This window comes from Lytechinus variegatus, chromosome 2, assembly GCF_018143015.1.
Source record: "Lytechinus variegatus isolate NC3 chromosome 2, Lvar_3.0, whole genome shotgun sequence".
In the NCBI taxonomy this organism is placed as follows: domain Eukaryota; kingdom Metazoa; phylum Echinodermata; class Echinoidea; order Temnopleuroida; family Toxopneustidae; genus Lytechinus; species Lytechinus variegatus.
Genome location: NC_054741.1, coordinates 83396757 through 83418864, shown reverse-complemented (window position 1 = coordinate 83418864; position 22108 = coordinate 83396757). Strand labels below are relative to the sequence as shown.

At 34.9% G+C, this 22108-nt stretch overlaps 1 protein-coding gene across 2 annotated transcripts in view; it reads right to left on the bottom strand.

The window, feature by feature from the left end:
- The window catches only part of LOC121409300 (apoptosis-inducing factor 3-like), a 51191-nt gene extending 29201 nt beyond the window's left edge, over nucleotides 1–21990 (bottom strand). Inside the window, exons 1-12 of one of the 2 annotated variants that reach the window (XM_041601217.1) lie at nucleotides 21845–21990; nucleotides 9454–9583; nucleotides 7023–7139; nucleotides 5602–5857; nucleotides 5012–5121; nucleotides 4216–4325; nucleotides 3374–3418; nucleotides 2771–2852; nucleotides 2176–2288; nucleotides 1205–1383; nucleotides 602–732; nucleotides 131–246 (exon numbers count right to left, since the gene is read on the bottom strand). In XM_041601217.1, coding sequence (XP_041457151.1) covers nucleotides 131–246; nucleotides 602–732; nucleotides 1205–1383; nucleotides 2176–2288; nucleotides 2771–2852; nucleotides 3374–3418; nucleotides 4216–4325; nucleotides 5012–5121; nucleotides 5602–5857; nucleotides 7023–7062 — 1182 coding nt within the window. In that variant the 5' untranslated portion in view covers nucleotides 7063–7139; nucleotides 9454–9583; nucleotides 21845–21990. The remainder of the gene's footprint in view (nucleotides 1–130; nucleotides 247–601; nucleotides 733–1204; nucleotides 1384–2175; nucleotides 2289–2770; nucleotides 2853–3373; nucleotides 3419–4215; nucleotides 4326–5011; nucleotides 5122–5601; nucleotides 5858–7022; nucleotides 7140–9453; nucleotides 9584–21844) is intronic. The other variant, XM_041601218.1, reaches the window with a different exon arrangement.
- Nucleotides 21991–22108: the final 118 nt, after the last annotated feature.

Below are 22108 nucleotides of genomic sequence, written 5' to 3'. Positions count from 1 at the left end.
TACACTTTATGGCACATGATTCTTAGTGGCTGATATGATCAGAAAGGCTATGGGGGGTGGTTATCCTGAGGGATATACTGGTAATTGATTACTCAATTCACTTCAAAGATAAAACGACAATGACACATACCTTCTGCAATGCCTTGCCTACTTTCTCCCCTAATGAAGCCTTGTATGGTGCTGACCCTCTACCTATGACTGTAATACTAGCTGCTTTATCTGATAAATAAGCTGCTACCTCCATACCTGATAGGAACGATAGATGAAATTAATGCTTAGTTATATATCATGAAAATCATAATTCCATTAACATTTCTTCATCATCCTCTTGTTGTTGACAACAAGATTGCAAAGTTTGTTATTCGTCAAAATTTGACAAGGGTTATGGAAATTCACGCCTACTGTGCTAAAATGAGAAGAAAAGGGGTATTTCAATCAGCACAAGAACAGGCCATTAGTTGTGTATAAAATCATGTGGACATTTTAAGAACAGCTATATGAAATGGCTCTCATATCAGGAAACCATAAAATAATGCATGAATGAAGCTGATGAACATAACTGCTGCCTAGGTTCATGATCATAAACTTTGATCTTGTTTACCTATAAATGAAGTTCCAACGATGACTACATTCTTTCCCTGTCCTATCTCTGCTATAGTATTACCATCCTCAGGGCTTCTGAGCAAGCATACACCATCAAGATCGTTACCAGTTACGTTGAGTGTTCTCGGTCTGCAAAAAAAGACAAGTACAAATGGAATCAGTATTAAATCAGTGTAAAAGTGGAGCGTTGTGGCCCAGTGGATTAGTCTCCGGACTTTGAAACAGGTCGTGGGTTCGAATCCCAGCCATGGCGTAATTTCCTTTTGCAAGAAATTTATCCACATTGTGCTACACTCGACCCATGTGAGGTGAATGGGTACCCGGTAGGATTTATTCCTTAAACGGTTTAGCGCCTATCAATATGGCGGCTCAGCCACAGCCGGGTCAAACACCAAGTATCAAAGCGCAGTTGAGTATATGCACATAGTACCTGCGCTATATGAATGGACATAATATTATCATTATAAATAATATGAAAATTATGATGACTGGTGTTTGGTAAACATGGTAAAAGGCGCCTGTAGAATTGTAATTATTTTGAGTTACCATGTGACATCAGGCAAAAGATAAAAAAAAGATTTGATATTTGAGAATGACTTACTTTCCACCAGTAGCAATGAGTAGGTAATCAAATGAGATGTTTTCTCCATCTAGGAAGGTTACTGAGTTGAGGACAGTGTCTACAGATGTTGCTTCTTTCTCTGTCATCATCGTGATGTCATAAATGGTGAAGAAGTCTGCATTACGTAGTGATAATGATTCTGGTTTGGAGTTCATTGCCTGTCAAATAAAAATATATAAAGATGTTTTACTGATTGTCTTATTTTTTGTAGCTAAAATATCATTTCAACATTTCCTTTTCCTTTTTTAATGAAAAAGAGTGAAATGGGGGGAAAAAGGGGCCGCACCACAAGGGAGGGGCAATCGTCTCACCATGATTTTTTTCAAGAAGTGAAAGAAAGAAAAAAAAGAGAAATAAAAAGAAAAAAGAGGGAAAGAAGTGGAAGAAAGAAGATGGTAAAATTAGAGGTTTGAACTCTATAATACCCCTATAAATCAATTACAATAAAATGGTGTAACTGTAAGGAAGTATCTCCTCATCCCCCCCATCAAAATATCCTTGCACCAATCCTGATGAAAGCAAATATGAAAATAAGGTATATCTTTTTTAATGTTCGCCTTAGGCTCTTAGAAGAGTGATTAAATTCAAGAAGAGAATGTAGGCCTTAATAACCAGAAGAATAAAGTTGGCCTTCCATAGAAATATTTATTTTTACAATAGAAAAATGTTTACAATGCATTGAATATTACAAATGTCATTAAACAAAAAAAATTCTTCCACCACCACTGAAGAATTTAAGTCTAATATTCAGTACAAAGCTAATGGAAAAGTTCGTCATCAAATTGACTTACAAAATTGCCAATTTGTCTTTATTGTTCATCTGATAAAAAAAAATTAGATTTTTAAGATTTACCATATTTTCCTAATTTTTAAACCAGCATTACCACTCAGATCTTGAATTAGTATATAAAACGTTTCCCTTGTCCATCTCAATCAAAAGGATATTTTACCTTGCTGAGTTTGGGTCTATCATAAGGAAGATGTTTTTCTTTGGTTGCTATGATGACTTGACCTTTGAACCCTTCTTGACGTAATGTCTCTGCACATGTGATTGATGCTGCACCTGTTCAATGAAAAGATTTGTAAATAAAATGTAAAATAAAGATTATAAATGCAAGATGAAACACATTACCAACCAAGTTTTTTCTCTATAGACCCTATCATTTTCAGTTAATTTTATTTCATTTTCTTTTTTTCTTTCTTTTTTTTGGGGGTCTCCATAAGAGGATGCACTCAAATTAAAAATCAAATATTACACAACAAACTGTAAATTGTGATTAGATCACAATGGTTATGGTTATGATTACAAATCAGATTAAACTTACTTACTCTAATCAGAGATGGCATTAGTACAAATGACCCATAAAATATCTTATGACATAAAAAAAATAAACAGGAATTCTCTCATTCTGTAATAAATCATCATAAATGATTGAATAAATTTCTGAGAATACATCTGCATTTATTGCCTTTAATAGTTGTTTGATTATCCAAATACATCTTTTGACTAACACCCTGGAAGATGCTAGGGACTGTTCAACTCACCACCACCAATAATAAGAACAGTCTTATCATCATCTGGGGATCTTGTACACATCTTCTTGACCCTCTTATGAGAAGCTAACTCCTATAAAGATGGTAAAGGAAATGAGAGGGAGTCAGAAGAAGAAAGAAATAACGTGGGTATATATAAATTGAGTATATAGAGAGAAGGGGGGGGGATAAAGAGAAAAGGATAAATATGGACACACACACACACACACAGGGAAAGACAGACAGGCAAATGGAGGATGGGAGATGGGGATGTGAAACAAAAATATGACAGATACAACAAATAAAAAGTACATGACATATTGCTGTATTATGTTACATATAATGTGTAAAATGATATTGCCTGCTAATTTCATGAAGGCCTTTCAAATTCCAGTTTCCTGGTAGTATCTATGATACAAGATACATTGGGAGACCATTGTCATGTTATGCTACCAGCAAATACACAAAACAATGTTTAAAATTATTTTTTTATTGACTACCGGTATACATATACCTCTCTTATCGTTTCTATATTAAATTCTTTGCTTATGTTCATAATACTTTATAACAAGAGCAAGACTGAAAATGATATATCACAAATGACAAGGGTGTTACCTTTGAGTTTCCACTGACTATAACTTTATCACCATCTATCCTGACCTGAAAAGAAATAACAAAAATGGAGCTGGAATCAAATTGAAGAATGCAAAAGGCAAAGTAATAAAATAAAGTAGAAATATCACATGTGATAAATACCCCTGCCGAATCATGATACATAAACAATATGTCATTACTAGACAACACAGTACCAGACACATATAAACAATGTATCCTGGATGTCTTGCATCCAAACACCAAACTGTGTGACTAGTCTCATGAGCATTCAGCTGAAAATGATGAAGTACTTTGAACAGTAATATTTGCAATAGATGGCAGACCATCCATAATTTTAAGACTTTCATATGCTAAAACATATAATTACCTCTTCTCCTAAAAAATAAAGTGTAAAAAACTTACTTCAGATAATCAATGAATTTCAAGATATGCAAAATAGACAAACTAATTACGCCATGGCGTAATTTCCCGGCTGCACTCAAACCAGGTGAGGTAAATGGGTACCGGTAGGAAGTAATTCCTTAAAAAGCTGTGTGCGCTATGAACGCCTAGCTTAGCCGGGTAATATAGGAGCGCCTTGAGCACCTAACAAGGTGGATACGTGCGCAATATAAATACCCTATATTATTATATTATAAATAAGTATGATCTTAAAGTCACTATTGGGATACAAGTAAGCCAATCTTTATGAGCAGGTGATCTTCATGTACAGGTTCATGCTATACATATTTCAATTTTGAAAGTTATTTAAGGGAATCAAACTTGTAGTTTTTTAAACAGGTGGTCCTCCTAAAGTTGGCTGACTATACCATTATCTCTATCATCTGTATTGTTACACTCACCTCATATTTAGGAACACTATCAAGACCTGGGAAGTCTTCAATATCTCCTGTCTTCGTACTGAAACATGCTCCATGCCAAGGACATCTTACACGACCATTACATAATGCACCTACATTGACAAGATGAAGTATATAACAATCAACATAACTACAAAAGAAGGAAATATCAGTCACTGCTATATAGTGAAAAGAAATGGGGAATTTTTTCTTCTCAGAACTACTTTTTCAGCTCACCGCCTAGTCCAGATACTGGCCGTATTTTATTGTCTGCTTTATTCTCCCATACATTTGGCCACTGATTCACATGCATAGAATGGAATTTGAATAAATTGAATTGAATAACATAGTACACACAACGCGCCAGACCACTGATCGCGCAACTCCACAAAAAGGGATAATTTTTGTATAGGTGAGACGCGCCATCAAAGTCCATTGTCGGCAAATTGTTCAATACAGTCCAGCAGGTGGACTACTCCCAATATTTCACATTAGACCCTATGTAAATTCAGAGGCCTTCTATTAAAATAGTTTTCCAGGGCTTTTAGGGCATTTTAGGAGTGAATTTGCCCCAAGCCACCACATAATGTTTCCCAGGAAAGAAATTTGCACCATAGTGAATGCATTTATGTCCTATAGCATTGAGCTTGCCTGAGTTAAACAAGGAGAACTATATGGTAACATACAACATACCTTTGACCAACCGTGCACCATAGTGAGTACATTTACGGTATGTCCTATAGCACTGAACTCGCCTAACTCTTTAACAATGAAAACAATAAGGTAACATACAACGTACCTTTGACCAACGGTGCACCGTAGTGAGTACATTTATGTCCTATAGCACTGAACTCTCCTAACTCTTTAACAAGAAGAGCTTTGCCTTTTCCTACATCCACCTCTCTCATTCTGAAAAAGAATAAATTAGAATTAGGCATGCCTATATTCTCAACTTGGATTTCACTTAAATTCTGGTTTAAAGTTTTGACTAAACCAAGGAGATATCACTCTTTGACTAAACCATCGTAAGTCAATTGTGACACAAATCTTCAATAGTACAGATTCAACTAATCAGTTCACTTGATACATAAATCATTCAAACATGCCAAAATAACAACTAAAATAATTTTCCTCATCAATGGAAACATGAACACGTAAACAAAAAAACGCACCTTGCAAATCAAATTTCGACATTTTTTAAGCATAGGGTTAGACCACGTTCTATTTCAAAGTTAAACCAGACTTCAGAATACAGACCATATAGATTTGTCAAAGTGAATAACAGGAGAGTAAGGTGTAGTAGTAAATTATTCTAAAGATGTGAAAAATGAATGAAAATTTATCAACTATATTATGAAAATATATTAACTATAAGGATAGCATACTTACTCGCCGTCTTTCATGTCATCCACCTTACAAACGACAGACTCCACGTCTAAGACTTTGCTTGGCTTGACAGGTGCAGGACCAGGACCGGTCCCATTAGCCCCACCTCCACCACCACCACCTGTTGTGACCTTGACATCACCTGTATGGGAGGAGTCACCAGGGGGTGTAGGGGATTGGGCGGGGTCCGAGTGAAGAGGGGTAGTGGAAGGTAGTGTTGAATCATGATGATGATTGGTATGTGAATCACTAGGGTGTACTATACTCATGCAATACATTAACATGCATTTCATAATGGATGAATGGAAATATATCATGGCCATATGGTACCAAAAGATGAAGACAAATTAAAAGAACCAATATTGTAATGTATACATATATGTGATGTGTTGAAGTAACAAATAAACAGTAATTCCACACATAGGAGGACAAATATGTATGTAACAAAACAAAAATTGATAATACTCAAAACAATAGTTTTGCCAGAATAATGGATGATGTGAGTGTTGCACATTAAGTCATTGAATATGTTACCATAATTTTGAACAGCAAATGTTCATTAAAATGTGAACGTACAGTATTGAATTGAACCAATGAAAAAATAATACCGTAATACCAATGAGATTATTATCCATAAAATGATAATGAAACATGCACAATGAGAGTGACAGTGCTCATATAATAAGTGGTATATGATGACAAATACCAATGGAATATCACAATATCATTCACCAATGATAAATTCAAAGTGAAATAAAGATATGAAGTTGGGGAGAAGAAAATAAAGGTGAGCATGTTAATATCTTCTTTATTTCTGAAAAGTATATATGTATAAGAATTTTTTGGGTAAAAATACTGCAGGGATTCACATTAAGAAATATAGAAAATTCCAAACATAATACTAAAATCGAAGATGTCATAACCAGTATAGTTTTCAAACATTTCATAGAGAATTCATCCAAATTCTCTTGACATACTGTAGGCCTACTTTGAAATGACTTTGACAATAGATCCTGACATGAACTAGCCTCTTCATAAGTATACTAAGTATGGGGTGTTTTTATTCACCAAGATATTATATCCATCTTATTTTCATATCCTATTTTACTCACACGCCCACTAACAGGTGAATTATCTTCTGAAGATTAAATTTCATTCAAATATATCAAGCCCCATATACATGGAATGGTTTGCCAGCACATAATGATGTCTGTTTCTGTCCATTTAAATAGAATCCTTTCAACAGAATTTAAAGACCTACTTTATTTCTTGAGCTATAGATAAAGAGCATAGATCAGTTTTTAATTGGTGTACTATTTTGTAAATGAAATCACTAATATTATTGAGAAAATAAATTTCTTTGGATTAAATGAATGTTTGATTAAAGATCACATGATCACAGAGAAACAAAAGTAACTACTTACCTTGACTCACTGTCCCATCTTTAGATGAACACCCACCCATGACTATATGCTCAGCTAGTGATATGAATTACCATTCAAATAACAAGGACTGGACTCACCAGCTATACCATACGGTCTCTGTGAGAGAGAGAAATCATTACAACATAATAACCAAAACAATATCTCCATACCTTCATCACGATCAGCTAAATTCCCAGGAAAACTCATAACTCTAATAGTGTGGCAGAAAAGAGCTGGGATATAGTCTCTATAAACTTTTATCAGAGACACAGAGCTAACAATATGTATGCAGCATCGCACACAAAACCAGGCTGAAAATTGTCTAGTCATTGATGTGACCTGTTTCATACTAGCTACTCTTTAAAACAACAAAATGATATTATTTTTCACCAGAAATATTTTTTTCATTCAGTGTCCCACTTTGTAATTCAATGAACACAACCTCAAAACACCGTAGAAGGTCATCTATTCAATTTTTTTTTCAGCTAAATGGCTTGGTGTTTGTAGACAGGTAGTTTGCTGAGATCACAACAGGAAATTCTAAATAAGATATGTTTTCTTTAAAAACAGATCAAAACTGAAATTTAATAGTCTGACTCCAAATTCCCTGGAAATAAATATCATAAATCAATAATAAAAAGCAAACACATCATGTGTAAATAGGCCTACTTGTAAAATGTTAGAGATAATATAACACAGCAGTAATGTGAATAAATAAAAAAGAAAATAAAGATTTAAATAAAATAAAATACTCTATGAACAAAAAACATTGCATGTATTATTAAACATAGCTCTGCATACATGAAGTTTTGAACCCTGCTATCTATTAAATCAAAACAAGTCAGGAACAATTTCTAAGAGATCTTCCTACATTAATAATGCGAGCGCAAAGCGCGAGCAGAAAATGTTTGTATACGTTAATATTGATTTTTAGACATTTCAATCCCTATCATCAGCCAAATGAAATGAAAGCAGTAAAAATACAAGGTTCCAAGTCCATTAAACCCCATTAGCATCAAGTACAAGTTTATTCTTATCCACTCTGCTGCACACAGAATGCAATGTAAATTCAATAATGGTTGATTAACAATTCTCCAGTGTAAATTATTGAACATCAAAAAGGTCTAGTTCAGCAAATTTACAAAAACATTAATTTTTTTTTTAAATTACAAAAAACATTCTCATAAGAAATTCACTAAAGATTGTAAATGCCGAGAAAAAAAAGAATTCAAATGTCACTCAAAATCAATATACCGGGGGGGGGGGGGGTATTTAAAATGAAATAGAAAAATCAAATGTTTAAAGTATTGTGTCTCAGCTAAAGTCTGTCACCTCTGTCTTTGAAAAAAAAAATGGAAGAAAAAAAAGGTAATTACCCAGTGACACAAAAGAACCAAATATGATTTAAATAAAATCAAATCAAAAACAAAAATGTATTAATAAAGCTAAATGAAAGAGATCATAAAACTTGTTTGGTGACTTTGGTATTTAATTTCAATCTATAATTTATGATAAATGATGGTGATGACGATGATGATGGTGGTGATGATGGTGGTGGTGATGATGATGAAGATGGAAGATGATGATGACTACAATGATGTTGATGATGGTGATAATGTTATGGTAATGAAATCTGGTAATCATTTACTCCAGAATAGTGTAAAAAGGGATAATTTTTTTCAATTTAAAAATCTTATTTCGTTACAAATACAAAAGATACATATCATACACACATGTATGTAATTGTAAATATGAAAATTATGATTTTATGTAATAACATATAAAGAAAAAGGAAAGTGAGGACATATATTTTCACAAAATATAACTTTGTTATCAGATTTTGATTATGTTATCAGATTTTGATTAAGTTTTCAGCATTTTGCTCTATACATGTATAATCATATTTAACCTGGATTACCCCATTAGGGAGTATTGCAAGAAAATAAGAATGATTATTGCAAGAAAATAAGAATGAAATGCAAGAGAATTGCCAATCCGAAATCCATCATAAATCTAGCATTTGTCAATGATTGCCTGACTGCTATGAATTACTTTGCTATAAAATAGTTAGATTTGATCTATCCATTGAGAATTTGTAAATGATCTCTCTATTTGTTTACCACACACATTCCTTTAGATTGACTAATAATTTAGGGTGTTTTTAAAGCGAAAATTGCTTTTAAACTCATTCAAAGTTTTTATCCACTGCCATTTCAGTTTATAGATACATGTACACTACAAAAAATACCTAAAATTGATATGGTGTAGACAGAAAACATTGAGCAACATGAATGTTTTAGGCTTTAAAGATATCAAAAATTAATATTTCAAACTTTCTTGTACTTTACAAATAAAACTTTTTAACAAGTAATTTGACAATAAAAAAAAGGCTAACCACAATACTCAGATCTTTGATGAGAAAGATACTTACTAGAAATGCCCCCAAAACCTAGATTATATAAGAAACACAGCAATTTTGGTCCTTTCCAAGTTCCTTGTATTGAAAGATATGATGATCTCCTTTCCAACCTGTGCTAATCCTACGGATCGCAAGAGTTACTCTGCAAATAATAACAATCAAAATGCAAATATAGACCAGAAACAACCATGCGTGCAATATTTCTGCCAAGTCATTATCAACACAAATGTGTATACTCTATCTGTAGGCTCTGTAATTTACTCTGGGTTAGTTTTTTTTTATGCAGGTGGAGTAAAGGGATGGTTGGGGAAGGGGTGTGATTCCTTTTTAAAACTGCCCAAGGGAAATCAACAATTATCACAGAAAATATGTGCATAGCTCATTTTCAATGGGCTTTTACTCAAATTTATTAACTGAGAAATGAGCTACTCTTTCTATAATATCATGCCAATGACAGAGTGACCCTTCCCCCCCCCCCCCCCTCTCTATCCAAATTTTGAAAATATCCTATTGAGAAGTGGCATCCATGTGTGCAATAAATGAGACATGCTGGTAGAATAACAATTGTTTAATACATGGATATTTGTTGGGGTGGAACTCAGTTGGATACCTGACAGCCAGCATCCTCTAGGAATACTTTACCATTGACAACCACTCCTCCCAAGAAAACAAATAAACAAGTGAATAAAGAAATAGATAAAATATTGATTTTTAATCACTTAGTCACCTTTTCTTCATGATTTTCAAAAATGTTCATCATTAGTTATTTTCATGTTAATTTGATAAAACAGTATTTCCTTTGAGATAATTTCTATATCTCTCATCCCCCTCCCACCCACTCTCTAATCCCTTCTCTAAGATTCTTTCTTCCTTCCTTCCTTCCTTCCTTCCCCTTCCTTCCTTCCTTTTTCTGTCTGTCTAAATCCAATCTAAATCTTATATACATGTAATGGTGAAAGATCTCTCATATCATGGACCTCTATGATATGAGCAACAGCTGATGCTCATCCAATGGTCCATGCTCTTCCTAATGGCATTGGTATGTTTGCCGGAAATGGACACAGCAGAACCTTGTTTAACAGAGAATCTAATACCGGTACCCTTTTCTCATGATGGTTTCATAAACCCGCATTATTGCTAACACCATACTCTCTTCAATCCCGTATAAAAGGGCCATTTTCCATTTTCAATTTCGCAATTATATCCATATCATTGCATATAATATAATATTTTGATAATCGTATTTCTACCTGTTGTTGTCACTAATTAATATAGCATGGTATAAAATAAAATTGAACTGAAATTATTTCGAATTTAAAAAACCCCAGAATAAAAGCAAAATAATTCAAACAAAACAATGAAAATTTGATTACAGAAAACAAATGAAAAGTAGAATTCTAACTTTTGCATGATTTCACTTAAACAATACTTTACATGTCAAATGAATGTAGTAGGCCTATAATGAATGAGCTGTTGATGTCATGTATACCCGAGTGAGTTGTTGATGTCTTCTCTTCAGCTTTCTTATTCGTATTTTATATGAAACAATTATTCAAATTTCTGCTATAAAATTAAGCTTTGGATATATACAAGACCATCATTCCTGCAATTAAATTTTGTTGAAAATACAAAGAAGATAATACACGTAACTATAGGGGAAGACGGGGTAAGTTGTGACAGTTTTTGCTTTTTGCATGTTAGAATTGATATGATTAATAATCTTGTCAAAATAAGTACCTTGCCTTGAAATTTAATTCTTCTGAAATATTTTCCACCTATATATAACTTTCTATCCCCACACTGAAAGTCATTGTGACCTTTGAAAAAAACAATGTCAAATGGCTCAACTTGCCCCATATATGGGGTAAGTTTGAGCCACCTTCTGGGGTAAGTTGAGCCACAAAAACTATGTACAAAATGTATGGGGGAGAACCAGCATGTCAATTTTTTTGTTTAAAGTCTTTTCACTTGCTAATTCTCTATAAATACTAACATCCTTTAAAAGGAAAAGAGCAGTCATGTAAATTTGCTCCTTTCAGCCAGCATTTCAATCGATTTTTATGGTTTGTTTGTTTTTTAAGATACATTACCATAGGAATTACCATGGCTCAACTTGCCCCATGCTGTTTGGCTCAACTTACCCCAGTCTGAACTTAGTGCGATAATTTTGTATCCACACATTTATTATGCATCCATCATATAAAAGATTATGACAAGAATGAAGATCCATACCTGGACTAATAATGTTGTTATCATGTCTTTATTATATTTAAAGACGTGTGTGTTTATAAAGCACTTATCTATTTCACACTCTTTTTTACTTTTTTGGCTGAAATTCATATTTTTCCCTCTAAAAAACAACTTTTTGTTTCAAAGTTGAAAACAATGTGGTGGGGTTAGGGCTTATGCTATGGGTCATCAATACATGACACCACCACAATGTCTGACTCATTCATTATTGGCCTGGGGCTGGTGGCTCAACTTGCCCCTATGCTCAACTTACCCCGCCTTCCCCTACTATTGTAAGTAATAAAAAAAATAAGTGTTAATGATGCAGCTCACTCATTTCTAAATTATTCACAGAAATAATTGAGTTAAAAAATTACATGGTGAAAATATCCGTTTGCACCAAAATGCCTGTTTAAGCATATAAGTGCACTTTTTTAGCTTTGCCCCCCCCCCAATATGTTCTGCCGCCCCTGGATGAAACATGTATCGTCTTCATGGCTAACTGCAAAAAGTTCTTAACATCTTTTAGATCAGGTCAGAGCTTATAATTAAAATTTCTGCTCGCACTTCTTGCTTGCAGTTGCTATCTAGTTACATAGGTACCGGTATCTTGTTTTGAAGATCACAAACATATTGCCCATCATATTTCCAAAATAAACTATAAGTAACTCCCACTTTGCGCTCGCATTATTTAAAAAGGGCTTATGATATTATTACATACTTTAGTTTATAAGAATAAAGCTAATTATTGACTGTTATAGGAATACCCTTTCAAACAAACAAACAAAAATCAACTTTAAGCTGCCGATCGGGAAAATATGGTTGAAAAAATTTTGCCCCCCCATTGGCGAATGTTGGATCCATCGGGGGGGGGGGGCAGGGGGCACTTGCACCCCCAAAAGAAATAACAGGGAAACGCTATTTTTCAAAAATGGGAAATTCGCTTTTAAAAAAAAAATACTCTTTTAAAAATTTAATTTAAGTATACATTTTAGATTAATTTTCAGGATGGAATATTACAATTTTTCAGCTCGCGATTTGCACTCCTATTATTCGATTAGTGAAATATGTATCCTTAATACCTTGGTCATATTTGCTCTACGGCGGCCGTATGGCGAGTTGAAAACAGTCGTTTTAACATTTTTTGTTCCAGCTGCACATAGGTGGTTTGAATTAAAATCAACAAAACGGCTGTTTTTGACTCGCCGTACGACCGCCGTAGATCGAATGTGACCAAGGTGTAAGAGATCACTAAATGCAGTCCTTAACAGGTTCCTTTTCTTGTCAGTATCTTTAAGCTCGCGCTTTGTGCTCATGTTGAATTCTTTAGTTAGATCATGGATGTTACAAGTCATGTCTATCTATGCCGGTGACCAAACTCTTTTGTCTTGGTCATGAATCTTTTCCTTTTGTCCAGAGTTATTCAGTGCAGTTGGCTATTAGCACATTTTCATTTGTGTGTTTCATGCCTTGCATAACTTGGTGTAAGGTAGCTTTAAATAGACTTTCTTCCAAGTTCTAAATTCTGATCCCTATTCAATGTTAGGATGGTTCAGTTGGTTTTCTGGCAAGGTTTTGTTTGTAAGCAGGTGAATGCAATATTTAGGTACTTAGGTAGCTTGGGTTTAGATTGGAATTCTTGTATGAGAGGAACCCTAGTTAGAATTGACAGTTGTCACTTGAAGCTTAGGAATCGGAGAGGCAAGACCTCCGAATTCTCTCTAAGAGCAGCCGCAGCAGCCTAGCCTGTTAGGGTTTGGTAGCATCAGCTAGGCCAACAGGGTCGGGCGATGACAGCATGCTATGGCTGTACATCTAGAAACAAGGCGTGGCAGTTTCATATATTTTTCTAGCTATGTTTGCACCACATTCGTCTGTACTGGACATGGGCTGCTCTGGTCTTCCAAGCTTACCTGTCACCAGTTAAACTGTAAGTAAATTTGAATCGTTACTTCATTATAATAGTTTTGTTAGGCAAATTGTTGAGAGATATTTATGAAGAAGGAAATCAAGTTTTTGGCTACATTGCAATCATTCAAATCATTAATGATTGATTTGAATTTGTAGTTTTACATAAGTATGCTTTCCATTAAGTGGATTAAAGAGATTAAAGATATATAAATGCTCATTTGACTTGAAGCTGAGGTATATTATTGCAAACATTTTAAAGATTATATTCTTGTAAGTTTGATTATTATCCTTCATTGTCAAAGATATTGTTCTTTTCCAAAATGGATGATGCTTAGTATAAACTTTTGCTTGTCATAATATAACTAGAAATCAGGAGTTTTATGGAAATAGCATGAGGCGGAATATTCTTGATTGTTCTTGTGATATGAGATATTTATAGTATAAAGGTGAAGCTTATGTCTTGTTAGGGATAGGTAGTTTTTATGCCTTGGTATTTTATTATCTGTAGATGGCGTTGACCACGTTGACGTTGATGTCGACAGTTTTAAGGACGACGTTATGATGTCCATTGAGTGAAGGCGTTTCTCAAGCATAGAGGTGAATACCTGATGTAAACTACAGTATGATGTAAAGTCTACACTAGTCAAGTTGAGTCAGTCAAGGCGAACGTCGAAGGACTTCGGCCAGGATGGTCAACGAGTTGATTCCAATATTCCCAAGAAGTTCTTCAGATTAGGTTCCATATTTCAAAGAAATGAAGATATAGAAATACAAGAACTTTTGGACTTAAAGCAGTAACAAAGTAAACTGTTTGGTTATATTTAGATATATTGATCATTTACATAATGAATTGATACGGAATAGTTAATGGTTGCATTACTGGATTGCATTGCAAGATATGATCTCCATTGAATTTGATGATTGTTTTATATTGAATACTTTTCCATATTTTATGTTTTGAAGTAGTCTAATTGTTGTTCCAGGGAACACTTCAACTTGAACATTGAAATTAAATTTAATTTCCTTAAAATAGTGTCTCCATTGTTACTTTGTCTGAGTTCTGTATTTAAGAAGTTGCCACTGGACCAACAAGTCATCACACCCTCCCCATGGCTGTGACAATGGACCCTAGGGTCCATGGTTAGATGCATATCTTTTTAATGATCTAGCAGAAACCTGTTCGGATTTTTTTATTTTAATTTCTTATTGATTCATGCTCGCAACACCTCGCAATAATGCCCTTTTAACAGTAATTGACCCCCAAAATTAGTTTTGGGGGTCAAATAATCAGAAGTCACTTCAAAAAGGATTCTCTACTTAATAAGAAAGTTCATTGTTCCTTTCTGCGCATGATCAAAAGATTCTATGCATGATCAGAGGAAGGTCATTTGTACTTAAGTGACATGGTGGTTTAAAATCTGGTTTAAAATCTAATGAGATATCAGATAAGCACCAACTTTGATGTCTTGATTATTCATATATTCTTTTGAATTGTGGTTTTCATTTACATACACAAAAAACAACGATGCATCCACGAACAGAGGCGTCGATCCTGGGGGGGCAGGGGGGGGCGATCGCCCCACCAATGAAAATATTGGGGGGGCAAACATATCATTTTGCCCCCCAATAATTCCGGATATGCATTAAAAAAAAAACAAGATTGTAATGTTCAGCAAGCGAGATGGTGATACACAACTCGTTCTTTATTTAAAATCGTGCTCAAAATGTCCGCTTTTCAGATTGGAATATACAAATTTTCAGCTCGCGCTTCGCGCTCGCATCATTTCTGTAGCAAAAACCCATACTTTTCATGATTAAATAGGTGAATGTAAATGTCCCACTTTCAGTTCTAAGCCTCAAAAGAACTCCTGCTTCGATTTGCAATCATCTTTTCTTGGATATATATCTTGTTCTTCATCAAAAACGTCCACTAAACTGTCATTTTTTCAGATCGAAATATCAAAATTTTCAGCTCGCGCTTCGCGCTCGCATCTATTGTTCTTTTAGATACAAATCTTATCATTGGTACCAAAAATGCTTAGAATATCAAGTTTTCAGGTCAGAATATAAGGAAATTTCAGCTCACTCTCGGCACTCGTACTATCTGTGTAGTGAGATATGTATCCTCCTCATGAGTTACTACAAACAGTCCTAAACAGGCACGCTTTTCCTGTCAGTATACTAAAAAAAAATCAGCTCGCGCTTCGCGCTCGCATTAATTTGTTTGTGAGATACGTGTCTGGGTCTCATGAGTCATATATATATATATACATATATATGTGTGTGTGTGTGTGTGTGTGGTGTGTGGTGTGTGGGTGTTTTGTACGATCGAGCGCCTTTGGAACATTAATGATTTTGCCCCCCCAATCTGAAAAATGGATCGACGCCCCTGTCCACGAACTAATGGTATTTCACAGTTTGCCAAGTACATGGTGGAACATGCTATGATATGCATTCAAAGTAGGAATGCAACAAATACCTTCATAAAGTGTTCATTGGTGTGCTTTTCTAGTCACCTGGTCTATTCTATTTCTTTATCCTGCTATGTAAGGCAAGCTTATAATATCTTGCTTTTAAATCTGCCTATCATGATGAAAGAAATGAAAGGTAATTTGAACAAAATTGTCCATGAAGTAACTATGAACTGGTCTATTACAATAAAACACACATTGACTTCACGTAGAAAATAATCTCATGGTGAAAATATCACCAAAGTGCCCATTTTGACATACGCATCCTCATAACAATTGAAAAGCAACAATATTTCTCCCCCCATCTTCACCACACTTGCCCTTCCTCTGCCTTCCCGGTTTTCAATTTTCGGATAAACAAATCTTCGGAATAAAAAAACTTATTTCTTTTTCGGATTAACGAACCTTCGGAACAACAAACCTTATTTCGTGTTCAGATTAACGAACCTTTGGAATAACGAATCTTATTTCGTTTTCGGATTACCGAACCTTCGGAACAACTAACCTTATTGTGTTTTTCGGATTAACGAATCTTCGGAACAACGACTTTTATTTAGTTTTTGGATGAACGAACCTTATTTCGTTTTCGGATTATCAAACCTTCAGAATAACGAACCTTAGGAATTACGCCACAAATGTTCGGATTAACAAACCGTTTTTCAGTTTTGGATTATCGAACATCAAGGTAGGCCTATAGGCAATTTACGTGATTTCTGAATTACAAACCTTCGCCGCTTTGGAATTACGGAGTGTAACCGTAAGTTTTGTATTCACCAGAACGCTCAAAAACTTGCATTTGGGGCGTATTTGTGTGTACGCCCTCTATTGGTGGAAAGTAATATGGCAAGAAAATTTTCATTTTTCAATTTTTATTTTTGATTTAGAAAAAATAATCAAAAGAATCAAATTTACATGAGGCCACTCACACGTATTGCGAGGTTAGTATTTAGACAGGAATAACCATCGTTTCTGGGGATTTATTCAACAATTTCTGACATTTTACTATATTGGTGAGTGAGCCAACGCAATTCAGCGGAACAACCAGAATACAGAGACTGAAGATTTTGGTCTAGTATTTAGTATACCGTAAATTGGAATCTGAATGACAGTGTCAGACATTATTAAATCAAGCATTTGTTCAAATAAAAAGAGAAAATAAGCGAAATATTGGCAACGTTATTTTGCCACACATGGAGTACTAATAGGGAACAAGGACAAGGTTATATCATAACCTTGTTCATTGAATGAGAGTTGTTGTTGTTGTTTTTTGTGGGTCATTTCCACACCCAAATGATCTCCTCGGAATGACGGGGGGGGGGGGGGGGGAACTCGACCAAAAAAGTGGTTGGGGTGTGCTGCGGGCAAAACAAAAAACGGGGGCCTTGGAGCGGGCTAAGTTATTGTAAAAAGGAGGGTCCTCGGAACAGGCTTCGGAACTACCAATGTTTGTGAAAACGGGGGTCCTTGGAACAGATCGCCAGCTGTGAGTGCGTATGCATGCATGATGCAGCTAGCACGGCCTCCGCCGGGTGCGCTTGTGCAGAGCTGAGGCGATGGTCGGACAGCGCTCTGCGGCCGCTTTTCACCAAAAATTGCAGCTCATTGTAGCAGATCAATGCGATCGGAACAGCATACCAAAAACTTTGCGAAGCTTTGGAGCACATTTTTTTCTTCTTTTTTCTCAATAAGAAGAAAATGCTATACTCTGGAGCGGCTTTCTTTGTTCTTTTTCTCAATAAGTAGTGAATAAGACAAAAATGCTATGCCTTGGAATGGAAATTTGAGTGTAAAAATGGGGGTCCCCTTCGCGGCACATACATGTACCCACTATGCATTATATACCGTACGCTGCCCAATTCTCGCTCACCCTCACAAGTGCGATGCGCATGCTGCTTATTATGATTATCATTTTAAATTTGTCCCAAATTCCTTATTGCTTTGTATACTCGCATAATTAAGCATCCAAGAGGAGACCATTACATGAACAAACGAAGTCTGTAAAATATAAAATCAATCCCTTAATACCGTAAATCATCGTGAAATACTGAGTTAATGTTGAGTAAACTGATAACTAATTGAACTTCGATCAACTGTACCGCAACTGCACCAAATTAAGGTTTTCTTCAATCACTTTAAAAACTCCTAAAATAGTGAAAAATTTTATATTTTTATATGATGAATGAAAATGTGAGAGTCACAGGTGCGGGAGGTCCTGATATGTTGTCATGACAAATTTTTCTAGAATGAATATTTGTTGTGTGAATGAATTAGCGAGTGCATACTTTGAGATAGCAGCCTGCCCTAACTTCGCTCACCCTGATTGTAGTATGATAATCATTGTAAGAGTATATAGGGCCTAAAGGGATTTGTCATAATTTTTCAAGTAAACTTTTCTTTAGAATCTGATTTTTTGTGACATTTCCTCTATTTTGATGGTGCTGAACATGAATCCGCTTGTTTCCAGTTTCATCATGCCTCATTCCGCCGTTGCCATGGCAACTGATTAATATGTTTTTAAAAAATAACATTGAGCCTATGTATGGCATATTATCCTGTAAATTTAAATGGTCCATTCTATCATGCTTATGCCTTCCATATTCAATTTCTAGATATAGGCCTATCAAGTCATCAAAGTATTTGCAAAAGACCCATTGCCATGGTAACATCTTATCATTCCCACAGAAAAATACATTTGTCTTGATTGCCTGCAGAGCTAAACATTGAAATCTTAAAACGGATAAATTTGTGAAATGAAATAATAAGTTTGAAGTAGGCCTATAAGTTTCTATAGCTATCAATGAAACTTAGAAATAAGGGAGTCATTGAAAATCCTATAGTGAGTTTCAGGTCATACCACGGTCAAAGGTAATTTAAGGTCAATGAACTTTGGCCACGTACGTTGGGGGCATTTATTGAATTGCCATCATAAATCAACATTATGGAGGGAAAAGATGAATGGTGGAAAATGACAATGAAAATGCCAAAAATCTACATAGGTTCGACCAACTCGTTTGAATTAAATTTCGAACACAACAGAGTATTCTGTAATAATGATATACCAAGTATATTTCAGCGCCTTGAGCACATAATCAATGTGGATTTGGCGCTTTAGAAATACTCTATATTATTATTATTAGTATTCTGCATGAATAAGTTCATTTGAATGCATGGTAATGGTACGTTGTCATGGTAAATGCCTGATTACTCTACTAATTAAACTCGTGAATTTAATATGAGATGAAAATTAAGTGTAAACAATGTAGGAATGTCTGAATTTATTTCAGGTCATAATTCAGTATGGGCCTATCTCATAAGAAACATCACTTCAATAAGAATAATGGTAATATTTGCTTGTACAACTTTCAAAAAGAAATCAGCTTGATTGATCAGCTTATAATATTATGCTCATTATGTTAGCTAGGGCAGGATTATAACTGTAATGCATGAATAATAAAGTAAGTCTTAAAAGAGATCGAAAAGAGATCGAGTGTCATGAATTGATAAACAAAATTTTTTGCTTGTCAAATTTTTCAGCTCCTTGCCCCCACCCCTTACTTTTTGGGACAGATTTCCGACCCTGATTCAGAGAAAAAACGAGACATTTAAAGCACTTTTGTAATGTTTTATCTTACAAACCGAGAATGACTTGAAAACAAGACACGAATAATGAAACAAACGGGCAATGTGGGCGCGAAGCGCAGGCTGAATAGTTATTTTGTTCTAAATGAAGGGTATAGGTATTTATCGGTCCCCCAACTCTTATTTTCGTCTTGTCTTCCTTTTATTTTCCTTCCTCTTATTTTTATTTTTTGTTTCATTTCATTATTTTCCTATTCCAGCCTTGACTGATACCTCTTCCGTTGTCTTTGGTGACGCGGCCATTTTTTTTTCTTTATACTCTTTTACATTTTCCTCTCTCACTTCTCCTTCAATTTCTTCTCTATTCCCCTCTCTCTCCCGCTCTCCCTTTATCTGAGGGTGACGGCAAATAAAAGCCCCTCGGACGTCACAATTTATTATGGAGCAGGCAGAAAAGCTGACGTTTACAGAAATTTTGAAAGATGATCAAAAGAGTCTGTCACTGTACACCACAAATATTTTGAGATTTAATTGTAATCATTGTCCCGGCCCAAAGTGTTTGGGAAAAAATAAGACTTCGATGTTTATCAGTTTCAACTTTTAGTATTAAAGACTGCATACCTACGTACAAACAACTTGGAGATATAGGGATAGTTTTTTTTTTAATTCTGGGGTGAAGCCTCGCTGCCCCGGTTCCGCAGCCCCTGGCATGTCTTCTAGGCTATTATCGATCCTAATGCTTTTTTTTTATGTGGCTTATTCGTATTTTGATGATTACCAATATTATTTACTCTGAGTATGAAATTTAGGGATAATTTAATTGGAATGAAACAATTAAGGATTTTAATACACGTCACCTTCAATACATTGTAGATGTGTAATTAGGCCTAAGTGATAGCTTATGAGCCTAATGATACATATATGATTATGTTAGGCCCATTATCTGCAGGCCTATCTGATTCATATCTATAAATCTAAATTAAATAAAGAATTTAAATGAATAAATAAGAAAAGTTTTTCCACTAATGGGCCTATATAGGCCTTTTGAACTCGATCAGTAGTTTCCTGATTGATTTGAATAGATGAAACTTTGTCATGTTTCTGGAGATTTCCTTTTTTAAATAATCTTTTGTTTGAAAACAGAACAGGATTTAAATTGACCAATTTATTTTGAACAAATAGAATTTTCTTGAGTGCCCTTTTCCCTCTCCTAATATCTACATTAAAGGGAGTTCGAATATGAACTTAAACCAGGGAGGTGATTAAATATTTATTGTTGTTTTACAAGATGAGCTTTTTTTATATGAAAGTCAATATAAAGGAATCCCCCCAAGATATTATCGGAGTTCAGGGTTCAAGGTTTATTCACATCAACATTTCACATTTTCAAAACTCAACAATTCAATACAAACAATGATATTATACAATACAAGTTTCCATAGATAAGCAAGCATAAATAAACATCGTAAAAATCTGAAATGTATACATAATATAACAAAAGAAAAAAGTACTAGAATGTATTCTAAACAAAAAGTTTGAGGCCCTAAAAGTAATTGCACTTGGCGAAAGGAACATTTTATACTATAAAACTTGTAAAAAAAATACATTTATTCACAACACTTTCTCACTCACAAGTGCAAGAAAAAAGAGTAAGACAGTATCAGACCTCATGTATGAATGCGCGAGCAAAGTGAGCGGAGTTAGGGCAGTGGTGAGCGGCGAATGGGACAGGCGCAAGAAGGGGTACCGAAAACAGCGATTTACACAGCAGTGCTTCGAAGACATAATCATTGAAACAATTTTCCTGTAGGCCTAGACATCTATTTTCTCTTTCAGGTGACAAAATCATATAGCCTATATTATAGGCATAGCTAATTGAATGAAACATAAATGAAAATACGTAAACTGAGCGACGATTGGTCAGCGTACGGTACTGAGTGCCCCCCCCCCCCGGGGGGAGTGACCCCTGGCCTGAATGAGGCTGAGTGCAGCTCTCAGCTCAGCTGCATGAAGCTGCGCTGTCATCCGAGCTCGAACTGAGTCGAAGGAACTTCCCCGACGACACGGGTGGAGTCCCGTTGAATTTACGATGCCGTACCGCAATCGGCTCGTGAGATGAGACCATGCCAGGCACATGAATTAAACAGGAATAGCAAATTCAAATAGATGTATAGAAAATTCTGTTCATTAATTAAAGAAAGAGTAAGACTTACTGATCTTGTTTTGATGGCTGATTTTATGACTTGAGACATTTAAGATGAGAAAAAAGACTGAAACATGACATGAATGATCACGGATAGCAACGATAAACAACATCGTCTCACTCTCCGATCTGACGGGCCTAATTATTTTCGAATGATGTAAGATCTCGATATACAAATGGAATTTTCTCAAATAAAAAAAATTATCAAAAATATTTTATTACTAATAAAATTAAATTCAAATACAAAGCAATCATTATTCTTAAAAATATAAAT